Here is a 13,110-nt window from a genome sequence, read left to right on the forward strand (position 1 = left end):
TATTTTTAAGGGTATCAGTCACCTTAATATGTGAATGACTTGAAGTCATTGTGAAATTCGTTTAGCCTGTTCAATTCGAGGTTCCCGGTAGTTGGGGACCAGCGAAAAAAAGAAAGCGAGAGAGAGATAAAACGAGGGTGACTTAGGCTCTCGGTAGTTGCGGACAAGCAAAAAAAAGAGAGCGAGAGAGAGATTAAACGAGGGGGACATCGGTTCTCGGTAGTTGGGGACGAGCAAAAAAAAAGAGAGCGAGAGAGAGATTAAAGGAGGGTGACTTAGGCTATCGGTAGTTGGGGACGAGCAAAAAAAAAAGAGGGCGAGCGAAATTAGACCTCCCTGTTTTTTCTGTCGCTCGCCCTCTGCTCTTCGCTCGTCGCCGACTACCGGGAGCCTGGAACAGGCTAGAATTCGTCCGGCAGAAACGCACGTCAAACGTTTTGTGCCTAATTTAGGAATTGAACGAAAGCGTAATTGAATTCTAGTTCACCAGTAAGAAATTTCATCATATCTGTAACTACTGGTACAGGAGTGCATCGCCAAGTATTTCAGTAACGTTGAATTTGCAATTGGGGCATACATGTACGTTTTGTTTAATCCAAGTTGAAAATTCCCAAGAAAATTATAAGGAAACGTGAATGAAACGAGACGGCTTTTCAAATTATGTTCCTGCACTTTATTTCTCAGCTCATTCAGGTTTCAAATCCGTTGATAACGACTCGTGCAGTTTCTCTATCCTTACTATGCTAAAGTTCTAGAAAGTCCAGTTGATCACGGACTTGATCACGTGTAACGTGTTCACTGCTGAGCTTTTGGAACCTCTTCAATGAAAATCCGAGACATATTCGGCCAGCCTGTGGAAGCGTCAGCATTCTTGTACCCAGTGTAGCAACCTGCAACCCAGAATCCCACATGCACCTTTCCCTTGTGGATGTTATTACAGTGACCTTCAATATGGCGGTGACGATGAACATTGTGGTTCTTGCCGGTTTTCATGTATAACACACCCTCAATGGGGCCAGGAGAGCTGCACTCGGCGCCATTGAAGGTGAAATACCAACGACTACAGCAGTTGTCACAGTATGCAATCCTGAGGTTACCAGCAAAGTAGACATGAAGGGCAGTGTCTGTGAAGTTCTTGGTAAAGTCACAGTTCTACAGAGATGATCAATCAAATTAATCTGAAACTAGAAAATAACTTCCAGCAATGAAGGGACGAGAAACAAGTGTAAATTAATCATTAACATCAATGCAATTATTAAAAATGCGTTAAACCAAGAGATTATTAAAATAAGAGAGCTCTTTATAGCTCTCTTTTAGTACGCGCGCTCTGATTGGTCAGTTTAGCGGCACGTTTTCTCCTGCACAGCCTACTAAAATTCAAAGTTGTTTTTATTGCCAATCTGTTTCGTGTTTTATCGCCAAGTGCAAAGTACGTGTTCTTAACTTTTCTAGCAAGTGAAAGTTTAAAATTTTCTTTTACTCTAAATTGTGTTTTGAGGTGGCTCAAAACAGTTTCCAGCAGTCAGATTTTGATGGGTTATTATAACCACTCTTTATCACTTCATGCTTCAATCATGGTATCAAAAAACTGTGCAATCATTGGTGAAAACTTTGCTATCATCTTCGTGACATCATAGGTTACCATAGTTCAAAAGCGGCACAGTGAAATTTTTTCATATTACTAAATTTTATTAAGGCAAAGTTTTGAAAAAACTCTGTACATAGGGTTCAGAGCCCCTTAGAGTTTTGAAAAATTAAGGTGGCTCTGAACCCTATGTACAGACTTTTTAAATTATTTTTAAAAAATAATAACACGACTCGAAATTGTCAATAAATTACTTCCCCTCCAGTTACGATCGTCACTCTTCCGAGACAGAAGAAGTCTGAAGAACTAAAAAGATTTTGCCAAATCAAAGTACCCGGCTTATGACCTTCTCGTCATTAAAATGTTATCTCAAAGTAATAATAATGCCTTCTCTTGAGAAGACGGAAGTAAATGACAGAACTTTGTTGAATACATTATACACTCATGCTGTAAATCACTTGCCTGGATCACACCTGAGTCTTTCTCATCGTTCCTTTTCCAGGTGCATTCTTTCCAGTTCATGTGCGAGGAAAGCTGAAGCGATCCTGGAGTTCCACTCTCACCTTTCTCCCCTCGCTGTCCTTTTTGGCCGACGGCGCCATGGGTTCCAGACTCTCCCTTATCTCCTTTCTTTCCATCTGCGCCAGCTGGTCCCTGGGGCCCAGTCTTTCCCGGGCTGCCCTGGTCGCCTTTGGCTCCGTCACGTCCATCACGGCCAGGTGCCCCAGGGGAACCCGGTATGCCATGCATGCCGGGGATGCCGTTTGTCCCTGGTTGTCCACCGTAACACATTGAGACCTGTGTTAGAAGAAAGATCAACACCTTGAGTTTTGTGAAGGTGCAAGTGATAATAAAGTGACAAGAAGCGTCTTGATCTAACTCTTCGTCAACCTAGCTGGAAACTACTTCAAAAGCAATTATGTTTAGCAGCGATAACACAATCCATACTATTCTCGTTCTTTAATTTTCTTTCTTTATCTTTTTCTCTTTACTTTAACTCACACAGGAGCTACTCACTTTGTTATTACTTGGTTTGCTGCTGACATTATTGGCGGTCCCAGAAGCAAGGGTTATCAGCACAAAAATCAGTAGAAACAACATGATCGGCGGGCTCTTTATACGAGGTTCTTTTTGATATCGTTTAGCCTGTAGAGATAAATGTCAGAAAAGTAAAACAAGAGTGGTCATGGTGACACTCACGGTACCTTGTAGAAATCTTTGAGAAACTGAATCACTGTTTTTCTACTTTTTCTTTTCTGCTCGTTTTATAGCAAGATCATTGCTTGAAAAATAGTTTACATGTAGAAATGGTTTTACTCTCCCTGAGGCTATGGAAATGAATGGAGTTCTTGATGTGATCGCCAATAGCAAAATAAATTAAAACTGCGACATTTACATTTTATATTATTGGTTTTTATACCACTAGAGGTGCTGAGTACTATAGCTAGTGGCTGTCGAGAACTTCTTTGGCTGTTTATTTATGAGCGCTCGTTTTGATCCCACGTTGCTTTTCTTTCGACTATCTATCAGAGACTTCGCAAAGTTAAATTAAACGAAGTTTTAAAACAGAAAGTGAAAATTACGCTAGAGAGAAATGTTTCTTCGTATCAGTTTAAGTTTAAACCCAGGCAAGGCAAAACAATGGCTGTACAACTCAGTCAATAAAAAGCCTACCTTCCCCTGTGGCAGCAATCATCTGAATGAAAATGATACTGCAATCAGTGTATCATTTTATCTTGTTAGCCGGCAAATGGAGATTCATGTTGAAACACGTTTACTAGCTAATTACGTGCAAACGTTGAGCACTCTCATTGGTCAGATCATTTCTAAATTGATCAATGACGCTGACTCTGACATTAATTTCAACTTGTTGTGTGTTGACAAGTTTCACGTTAAATCATGTTTTAGAACTGTGTGCGTGTTGTGGACCAAAAATCGTTACGAAAATGCAAAACACGCCACGACAACCAGTCAAATTCTCCATTTTTTAGTAACAGGCTCCTTGAAAATGCATCTAAAAATGATTTAAACTTTATAACGTTTTCAAATAAGGATAACGGTACTAATACGTTTGTTGAGCAGATGGCGATAATCTGGGCCTGAGTGAAGTTTAGAAGTTTTTGTTCCAATTCTTGTTTAAAGACGCCTGGACTTGTTTCCTTTTTCTCGAATTTATGGCACTTAAACACATGTAACAAAGTCTTAGAATCTTCTTTAAGTCATTTATTTAGCTAGTATTAAAATGTAACTGTTACACCGTCCGCTCAAATGGCAGTCTTTTCATGTCGGGTTACTGGTATAAATCCGAAAAAGCATGCCGATACTGCAAAGAAGTTCTTATCCAACATTTACAAACTGACAAGTGACGAAAGGCTTTCATTTTTATCAATTCACACTATCTTTTCTTAAGGACCCTTTTTGAATTTAAAATCAGCAGCATTGATGGAAAGAGCTTGTTTTGAATTATCCATTCAACGATTTATTTAATATAACTTCCTCTCTAAAAATTAGGTCAACAACAAAAAACTCGGTTATCTATACTAGCATTTTTGAAAGAAAACGCGACTTCAGTGGAACAGACTTAATACACAGATATTCTTTTGCGCAAAAGGCATATCAACATATTGATCAGTCAACGACAGAACTGATGTCGTTTCACCTTGAAATCTAAGTAGCGTCACTGATGAGATTTTAATCCCATTTTGCATCATCAAGAAGAGCTGATACTAAGCTGATGAGCGTAATTGCAAAATGTAGTCTCATTTAAAACCTTTTAAATTTGTTCAATCTTAATTTTTAGAATGTTTGTTCCGCCAAGGCGAAAGCTAGAGGATACTGATAATTTATATTATGTTGGTTTTAGAGGAAAAAATGTTTTTAAAAAATTGCTCTTTCGAGACGCGCAATGAATGAAATCACTTACCTTTGAAGCAACTCGGTAGCGGTGTCGGTGAATGGAACAAAAAGCTAAACAGGGAAGAGAAGAACGAGTGTTAGATTGAACAATGTTAAAACAAGGAAAGAATAAAAAAAATAATCAACTTACATCTTAAACTTATACAGTCCTTTCTCCTCGCCGTTCAGAACAAGAATGAACTCCTCGTTTGTTAGTCAGGCAAATTGAACTTTGCTGCTTTGTTTGTCGATGTGTAGTTCGCGTAAAAAAACAAGTTTGTGAAACAACATACATAGTAAAATTCTAATTTTCATTTTCACAAGCAAAGCTATTCGCTAAAACTGTTTGCTTTCTGCTGTTTGTCCAATGAAAAGACGTGTTATATTTTTACATTTTCTCAGTCTGTTTATTTCTTCATAGTTTTTTTTTTTTCTTTTTTCACGAATGAGTGCGAGTCAGCCGTTGTTTCTGATTTCTCTTTTTAGGATGCAATTCCACACTAATTTTTCAGCCAAGAGGCAACTTGAATACAACAACAACAAAAAAAGTCGGATGATAAAGAAAGAAGAATATTTGTTTTTACACTTGGATGTCGAGTCCTTGATAATAAATGGTTTAAACACGTGCCCCTGTGATGGAACAAAGTCCAAATGCAGACTCTGGATAATATTCAAATTCCTTCTGTCTGTCTTACGTCTGTCTTAATCTCTAAAATGAAATAAATAAAACCTAGCGACCCGGCCCTCTACTTTTGCTCCTGTTCAAATGATCAATTCAACCTGTATTGTGCATTACCACGAAACCTGTTAACGGTAAGGTAGCGAACAACGGAAAACAATTTTTCCCTTTATAGCAATAAATAACATAACCACTCTAAAGAGATTGAAAGAGAGTCTTATAAAACACTTGAAATAAGTCTCATTAGTGAACATGACTTTATACGCTTATTAAAAATATTAATGTTGAAAATCTCACTGCTAAATTCTGTGTCAACTAATTCACCCAAAGTGGTGTCCGTGAATTAAGTGATCTAATTTTTCAGTATGTTTACCTTGACTACAATTTAAGGTGTGCGCATATAAAGGTGTTTTTTTTTTCCTTTTCTCGAGCTCTAAATCTGGTGACGTCGTACTATTTCAGCGAAATTAGTGCATGCTTCTCAGTTAACACTAGATCATTTACCTTTGAATTAACTCAGCCTCTGGGTCGTCTGTGTATGCACACAAAGCTTAAGAGGCCCTGCGCCTAAGAAACGACCGATGATTTCCGGCTAAAAAATAAAATCGGCCGATTTTTATCTCTCAAGTAGAGGTTACCGAATACTATTTAAAAATGAATTTCTTTTGTTTCAGTTTCGCTTTAAACCAAAAATATCGAGCCGCAAAGTTTTTCCGTCTGAAAGCAGCAAAATCAGGCCGAAAATAAGCCCCCGCAAAAAACTGTTTAGAAATTACTATCGCAACGCAAAATAATGAGAAAACTACACAGTGTTGAAGAAAAAGGCCTTTTAATGCAATATCATTCGATAAACATCAAAAAACTGCCGAAGCGATTAACAAATAAAGTTTCAAATATTGCATACTAAATTAGATGGAGCGTTGGAGCTGATTTTAAAATAATTATTTCTCAAAAGTTCAACGCTTTTGAAAGCAATCACAGTGATGAATGAGACATTGGAGGGATACAAATCACGTTTCTGGAAAAACATTTTTCGGCCAAAGTATATTGACCTTGTACAAAGCGTTCAAAGTTACCGTGTTCACCGTTATCCTGCTACTTCGGCGAAACACTTCTCTTTTGCCAATACCGCCGTGGATAGCGTGTTAAACGCCACTTTAAACCTTGCTAGGCATTCAAAGACCGTCCTAAGTAGAAGGAAGTAGAATTAAGAGAGTAAGGAAGATGAAAAATACACAGAAAAAGAAAATAACTCGAAATTACCATCTGCTAACGAAAGTTGAATCTGGAAAATGTCGTCGCGTGACAGCGGCCATTGACGTTATTTGTATCAATAGCGGTGGAATCCAAACGAATGCACAAATAGGAAAACAATTTTTCCCGGCCAGAAAACGTTTAGTGGAACAATGTTATGTTATTTTTCACAAATGATGGTCACTCAAAAAGAAAAACTTCCCCAACCGCCACACCGTTTTGGTCGCAGCGTGATCTGAGTTATGGGGTCACGACTGGATCTCTAGCCGGTGACCGCCCGAAGGACATTGCAGACTCGTTTTCCCACGCTCTTGCGACCTTTACGTGACCAATGACGTCACTGGCCGCTGTCACGCGACGACATTTTCCAGATTCAACTTTCGTTAGCAGATGGTAATTTCGAGTTATTTTCTTCTTCTGCGTATTTTTCATCTTCCTTTCTCTTTCAATTCTACATCCTTCTACTCAGGATAGTCTCTGAATGCCTAGCAAGGTTTAAAGTGGCGTTTACCACGCTATCCACGGCCGTATTGGCAAAAGAGAAGCGTTTCGCCGAAGTAGCAGGATAACGGTGAACACGGTAACTTTGAACGCTTTGTACAAGGTCAATATACTTTGGCCGAAAAATGTTTTTCCAGAAACGTGATTTGTATCCCTCCAATGTCTCATTCATCACTGTGATTGCTTTCAAAAGCGTTGAACTTTTGAGAAATAATTATTTTAAAATCAGCTCCAACGCTCCATCTAATTTAGTATGCAATATTTGAAACTTTATTTGTTAATCGCTTCGGCAGTTTTTTGATGTTTATCGAATGATATTGCATTAAAAGGCCTTTTTCTTCAACACTGTGTAGTTTTCTCATTATTTTGCGTTGCGATAGTAATTTCTAAACAGTTTTTTGCGGGGGCTTATTTTCGGCCTGATTTTGCTGCTTTCAGACGGAAAAACTTTGCGGCTCGATATTTTTGGTTTAAAGCGAAACTGAAACAAAAGAAATTCATTTTTAAATAGTATTCGGTAACCTCTACTTGAGAGATAAAAATCGGCCGATTTTATTTTTTAGCCGGAAATCATCGGTCGTTTCTTAGGTGCAGGGCCTCTTAACAGTAGAACAGAGAAATGAACGTTAGATTTAATATTAAAATCGATAAAAATAAAGAGTTCTAAAAGAAATTTAAACTTACATTGTTAAGTTCTCCAAGCTTGGAAAAAAATTTTCAGCGAGTTTTCTTTCCTTGACTTACTGACCACACTGTTTGTTACTTCTTTGTGTGTCTAGGAAAATTTTCGTCAGAACAAGTTTGTGAAACAATAGATTTGTTAGGTACACTTTTATTTTTCTATCTACACGCAATGTTATTCGCTATGTATGTAGAACGGTTTGTTTAGTCGTGGATTTGTCCAATAGGATGAAGGATTTTATTCTGTCACCTTTGCTCCTGCTGTAATGCAATATCAAACAAAGCAAAGCCGTGAATCGCTTCCTGACTTTTGTTTTTAACTGGATAAGCAAAAAATAATTGAATCTTTGTTTAATATGAATCCCTGCTCAAAAATGAAAGCCAACAACTCAGAAATGCAACACATTCCATCCTTATACGAGTACTTGTACTTTGAAAAGTGTTAGCCCCAATTGCAACAAAACTTGAGGTTATAAAGATTGTCTAATTATTCGCTCTCTTAGGCTACAGTGCAAGTCTGCTGTGGCCATAAAAAAAGGCATAAAAATTACTCGTGGAATAATTACACTAGATTTAGATTTGAAAACAGATCTGCTGACTAAAAACCACCTATCAGTGAAACATCGAATCACCTCATTACACTGTACATGAGGAAATCAACCACCTTTGGAAGTGAAACCCAGTTCTGTTCTATTTTCCTTGCAAATGTATATTTCTATAGCATGTTGCACTCAGAATTCACTAATTGGTCTTGGCCTCAAATATATAGAAATACCAAAGTCATTAAAAGCGAAAAATATGCAGCGCGAAAAAGGTTTCCTTAAAAGGTCATGCATACCATATATGGTCCAGGCAACCCCATAAGCCTAGGCGCCAGTACCGAGCCAGCGGCCATTTTCACTTTGCAAGTGGATGTTTGACCTTCTCATTTTTCTGTGGAAGTTTTTAGCCATTATGGATGATGAAAATGTGTCTCATCACGGGTCTACGGGCTCGGAAAATGATGACAAGTCGCCTACATCTCCAAGGGGATCGTTTAATGGCGATTCTACGCTGGAAGAGGGCGAACTAACCGGCGCCTCTCAGGATCAGTCGGCCTTGCAAGAAACCCGTCTGTCGTTGAACGGTTTCCCGCCCAGTTCGAACCAACAGCAAACCGGCCGAAAGAGATCCTACGCAGCAAGCCTGCTCAGCGTTGCAGCTCCTAGCTGCCTTTCTGTCAGGGATACGGAACCTTTGAGCAAAATCGCTAAGGTCTCCGAAGGCGGTTCAGCCGATCCCTTTGCCTCAGCCCTATTGGCAGCAAAAGACGAAGCGAAGAAACACGCTTCTAAAGTGACAGTAGTTGATGAAATTCCTCCGCCTTCAGGCTCAACAAATACTCGATATTGTATGTGGAATATCGATAAGGAACTCAAGGAAATCATTGATATTTATTTCCGATCGTGCATGGAGGACAAGGCTCATAGCGAACTCGTCAAACAATTTCCTAAGCCCGACGTTCCCGCTCTCCATGTTCCAGAGCTTGATAAATGGCTTGTCCTTATTCAAGGTAAGCAGTCTCTAGCTAATCTTCGCTGGGAACAGGATCTCCAAGTGACGGAGAGAAATTATATGGATGCAGCTGGTCCACTTTGCATCCTTCTCCAGCATTTGAAAAGGGACCCACAGGCTGTACAGGTCGGTGAGGCAATCAACCTGGTTCTCAAAAGCCTTCGCTTGCTGGGACATGCTGTGGCTACTGTTAACAAACATAGACGTCAGGATATTGTTAAGTCCACACATATCACCGACATTACTGAGCTCGGTAAGCGCTCTGATTCTATGCAGAAGTTCCTGTTTGGTGAATCTAAAGCCAAGGAACTTAACTTTGTTGGTGAACTGGCTGAAAAAGTCTCTAAAGCCATCCAGCCTCAAAGCAAGAAAAACCAGTTCAAAAAGAAATCTTCTAGAGGCAATAGTTCATCAAACACCCATGGGCAGAATGACCACTCCTCTCACCAAGCCCATTCGCCTTCTGGAAATCAAAGCAGTGAAAGCTTTAATAGGAAGAGGCCTTACAATAACAACCGGCCTTTTCGGAGGGCCCCCTCCCAAGGGAAGCCTTACCTGGGAGGGGTGGACCAAAGGCTTGCGTCCGAACAGAAGTCCAACAAGCAGCCCTCACAAACTCCCAACAGAAACTACATGCAGGGGAAACAAAGGTAAGCCTTCCTCATACTCATTCACTTTCCCCCCTTCCCTTTGTCTACCTCAACTTAGAGAACATCCCGAGGGCAGGGAGGCTAAAGTATTTTCTCCAGAACTGGGAACTCTTAACATCAGACCAGTGGACCCTCAACACTGTGAGGGGTTACAAACTAGAACTTACAGGGGTTCCCAGGCAGTCAAGGCTGCCTTTCCCACATTGTTTGAATGCCAGTCAGCTCGCCCTGGTAGAGGACGAGATTGCCAGTCTCTTAGACAAGAGAGCCATACAGCAAGTTCCCCACCACTGCAACCTCTTTTACAGCAACCTTTTCCTAGTGGAGAAGAAAGGGGGAGGGCAACGCCCAGTGATAAACTTGTCCACACTAAACTCATTTGTGCGCCACCATCATTTCAAGATGGAGGACTTGAAGGTGGTTGCGGACAGTCTTCGTCCTCTCGACTTCATGTGCAAAATAGACCTCAAGGACGCATATTTTGCGGTCCCCATCCACCCGGCACACCAAAAGCTACTTTGCTTTCAGTTCAAAAATGTAACTTACCAGTTCAAATGCCTACCCTTCGGTCTCACTTCAGCACCTCGGGTCTTCACAAAAGTGCTGAAGCCCCTGATAGTTTATGTCAGGAGACTGGGTCTAAGGATATGTATTTACCTAGACGACATGCTAATCCTAAATTCTCAGAGGGATGGAGCTATGAGAGATGTATCACTAATGCTCCACCTGTTGGAAAATCTGGGGTTCATTGTGAATATGGAGAAATCTATTCTATTCCCTTCACAGGAAATGGAATTCTTAGGTGTTCTGGTCAGCTCCATTCACATGAGCTTTTCCCTCCCGGAAAGCAAAGTCCTGAACCTCCGGAACGACTGCAGAAGACTTCTAAATTCCAGGACTGCCTCACAGTCAGATCTAGCACGCTTAATTGGCAAAATGATAGCAGCAAAAGTAGCACTTTTCCAGGCTCCACTCCATTACAGGGCACTTCAACACCAGAAGAGCTCCTTAGACCACCAGGGAGTCCCCCTCCATCAGAAGGTAATTCTAGACATAGAAGCTATGTTAGACCTGGAATGGTGGGTAGCCAACCTGGCCACAACCAACTCCAGACCAGTGAAGCGTCTCCTTCCAGACCTGCTAATCCAGTCGGATGCTTCAGGGTCGGGCTGGGGGGCTGTATGCAACAGCATCGAGACAAGGGGAACCTGGTCTCTTCTCGAATCCTCACTTCACATAAATTGCTTGGAGCTGCTTGCAGCCACCTACGCAATCAAGGCCTTCACCAAATCCTTGAGCAATGCCCATGTCCTGATACAAATGGACAACACATCGGCTATAGCTTATGTAAACAAAATGGGGGGAGCCAAGCAGGGTGTGTTAGACAAACATGCTCGTTCCCTATGGGAGTGGTGCCTCGCGAGGAAGATCACTCTTCGAGCGGAGCACATTCCAGGTCGACTGAATGTCATAGCAGATGCAGAGTCTCGAGCAAAACCAGATGCAGCAGACTGGAAACTCGATTCAGAAGTGTTCAAGGTTCTGAATCACAGTTTCGGTCCCTTTACTGTAGACCTTTTTGCCAACAGGAACAACACACAGTTGGAGAGATTCTACAGTTATCTGCCAGATCCCCTAGCAGAGCAGTACGATGCCCTGGTTCAGCCTTGGAGGGAAGAGAATGCTTATGCCTTCCCCCCTTTCAACTTGATCAGCAAATGTCTGAGGAAGATAAGCCTCGAAGGAGCAACTTTGTTGATCATATGCCCAGTGTGGCCAGCGCAGGCATGGTACCCCCACCTACTACAGTTGCTAACAGACAATCCAGTTTTGCTTCCAGCCCACAACGACCTGCTGTTAGACCCACTGGGGAACAGACATCCAATGATCGTCAACAACTCCCTGCCTCTAGCAGGATGGAGACTCTCAGGGAACACCTCTCTTCAGAGGGCATATCAAAAGCTACAGATATTCTCCTCTCTGCCCAACGTAGATCAACAAATGCTCAGTACAAGTCCTGTTGGGCTAAGTGGTGTGGCTGGAGTCGCCAACGACAGATTGATCCCTTTTGTCCAGCTGTAAGTGATTTAGTTCACTTTCTCACAGAGTTGTTTGAGCAAGGTAAACAATACTCTACAATTAACACGTATAGATCAGCTATAAGCTCTACAGTTCCACCCTTGGATGGATCTCCCTTGGGTCAACACAAAATTGTGTGTAGCTTTATGAGGGGGGTATTCAATAACAGACCACCTAAACCCCGTTACTCTGGCACTTGGGAGGTTTCTCTGGTTACTAATCTTTTTGAGAAGTGGCCAGATAACAGTAACTTAGATATCAAACGCCTCTCAAGGAAGTGTGCAATGTTACTTGCTCTATCAAGTGCCAAGCGGCAATCTGATTTGCATGCCTTAGATTTGACATTCATGCAGTATTTACCAGAGGGCGTAGAGTTCAAGATTCCAGGGTTAACTAAGACCAGAGTTCCGGGAAAAGATGTCATCTTCTTTTTCCCAGCTCTTAAAGGCAATGTTCAGTTGTGCCCAGTTGCCTGTCTCAGGGAATACATTAAAAAGACAGAAAATCACCGAAACCAAAGTGGTGATAGTCAGCCCTTGTTTCTAGCCACTCAGAGACCTTATTCTCCCGTTTCTTCAACATCCATAGGTAGATGGCTAAAGCTGACTTTACAGGATGCTGGGATAGACATTAGTGTTTTTAAAGCTCACTCAACAAGAGGCGCCTCTTCCTCTGCAGCAAGACAGAGTGGTGTATCAGTGAAAGATATCCTGACTGCAGCCGATTGGTCGAGAGAGACGACGTTCAATCGCTTTTATTACCGCCCACGCCACTCTGTTTCTTTTGGCACAGCAGTCATTTCTTAGGTCAGTTGCTTTAAACGAGACCAATTAGTGAATTCTGAGTGCAACATGCTATAGAATTGTAGATTGTGCTAGGCTACAATGTAGCTGAAGTACAATCAGAATTCTATTATTGTTGCACGAAGAATTCACTAATTCCCTCCCACCCTCCCTATTTACATGACTACCGTGCCAACATTGTCCTTTTATCTCTTTGCAGATTGGACTCATTTTGTCTACTGGTTCCAAGATCATTGTTGCATTATGTCATTATGAAAGTTTTGTGTTAATAAAGATGCTTAGTTACTAGATTCCTTAGTCTATTATTTTGTTGTGGCAAAGTTCAATGGCCGCTGGCTCGGTACTGGCGCCTAGGCTTATGGGGTTGCCTGGACCATATATGGTATGCATGACCTTTTAAGGAAACCTTTTTCGCGCTGCATATTTTTC

The 13,110-nt window shown here is 41.2% G+C and overlaps 3 protein-coding genes across 3 annotated transcripts; 2 read left to right on the forward strand and 1 right to left on the reverse strand.

The window, feature by feature from the left end:
• Positions 1-671: 671 nt before the first annotated feature.
• Positions 672-2,984, reverse strand: LOC145466551 (collagen triple helix repeat-containing protein 1-like). Its single transcript, XM_081450267.1, has 3 exons — positions 2,603-2,984; positions 2,048-2,383; positions 672-1,152 (listed from the first exon to the last, which is right to left on the reverse strand). Exons 1-3 carry the CDS (start codon positions 2,684-2,686, stop codon positions 796-798), a joined length of 777 nt encoding a protein of 258 aa, XP_081306393.1. The 5' UTR covers positions 2,687-2,984; the 3' UTR covers positions 672-795.
• Positions 2,985-8,322: 5,338 nt separating this feature from the next.
• On the forward strand, positions 8,323-10,970 carry LOC145466057 (uncharacterized). The gene is made up of 2 exons (XM_081449835.1): positions 8,323-9,799; positions 10,586-10,970. Exons 1-2 carry the CDS (start codon positions 8,508-8,510, stop codon positions 10,599-10,601), a joined length of 1,308 nt encoding a protein of 435 aa, XP_081305961.1. The 5' UTR covers positions 8,323-8,507; the 3' UTR covers positions 10,602-10,970.
• A 4-nt stretch (positions 10,971-10,974) lies between these two features.
• LOC145466058 (uncharacterized) lies at positions 10,975-12,826 on the forward strand. Its single transcript, XM_081449836.1, has 2 exons — positions 10,975-11,920; positions 12,467-12,826. Exons 1-2 carry the CDS (start codon positions 10,981-10,983, stop codon positions 12,682-12,684), a joined length of 1,158 nt encoding a protein of 385 aa, XP_081305962.1. The 5' UTR covers positions 10,975-10,980; the 3' UTR covers positions 12,685-12,826.
• Positions 12,827-13,110: the final 284 nt, after the last annotated feature.

This window comes from Orbicella franksi, chromosome 13 (assembly GCF_964199315.1).
Source record: "Orbicella franksi chromosome 13, jaOrbFran1.1, whole genome shotgun sequence".
Taxonomy (NCBI): Eukaryota; Metazoa; Cnidaria; class Anthozoa; order Scleractinia; family Merulinidae; genus Orbicella; species Orbicella franksi.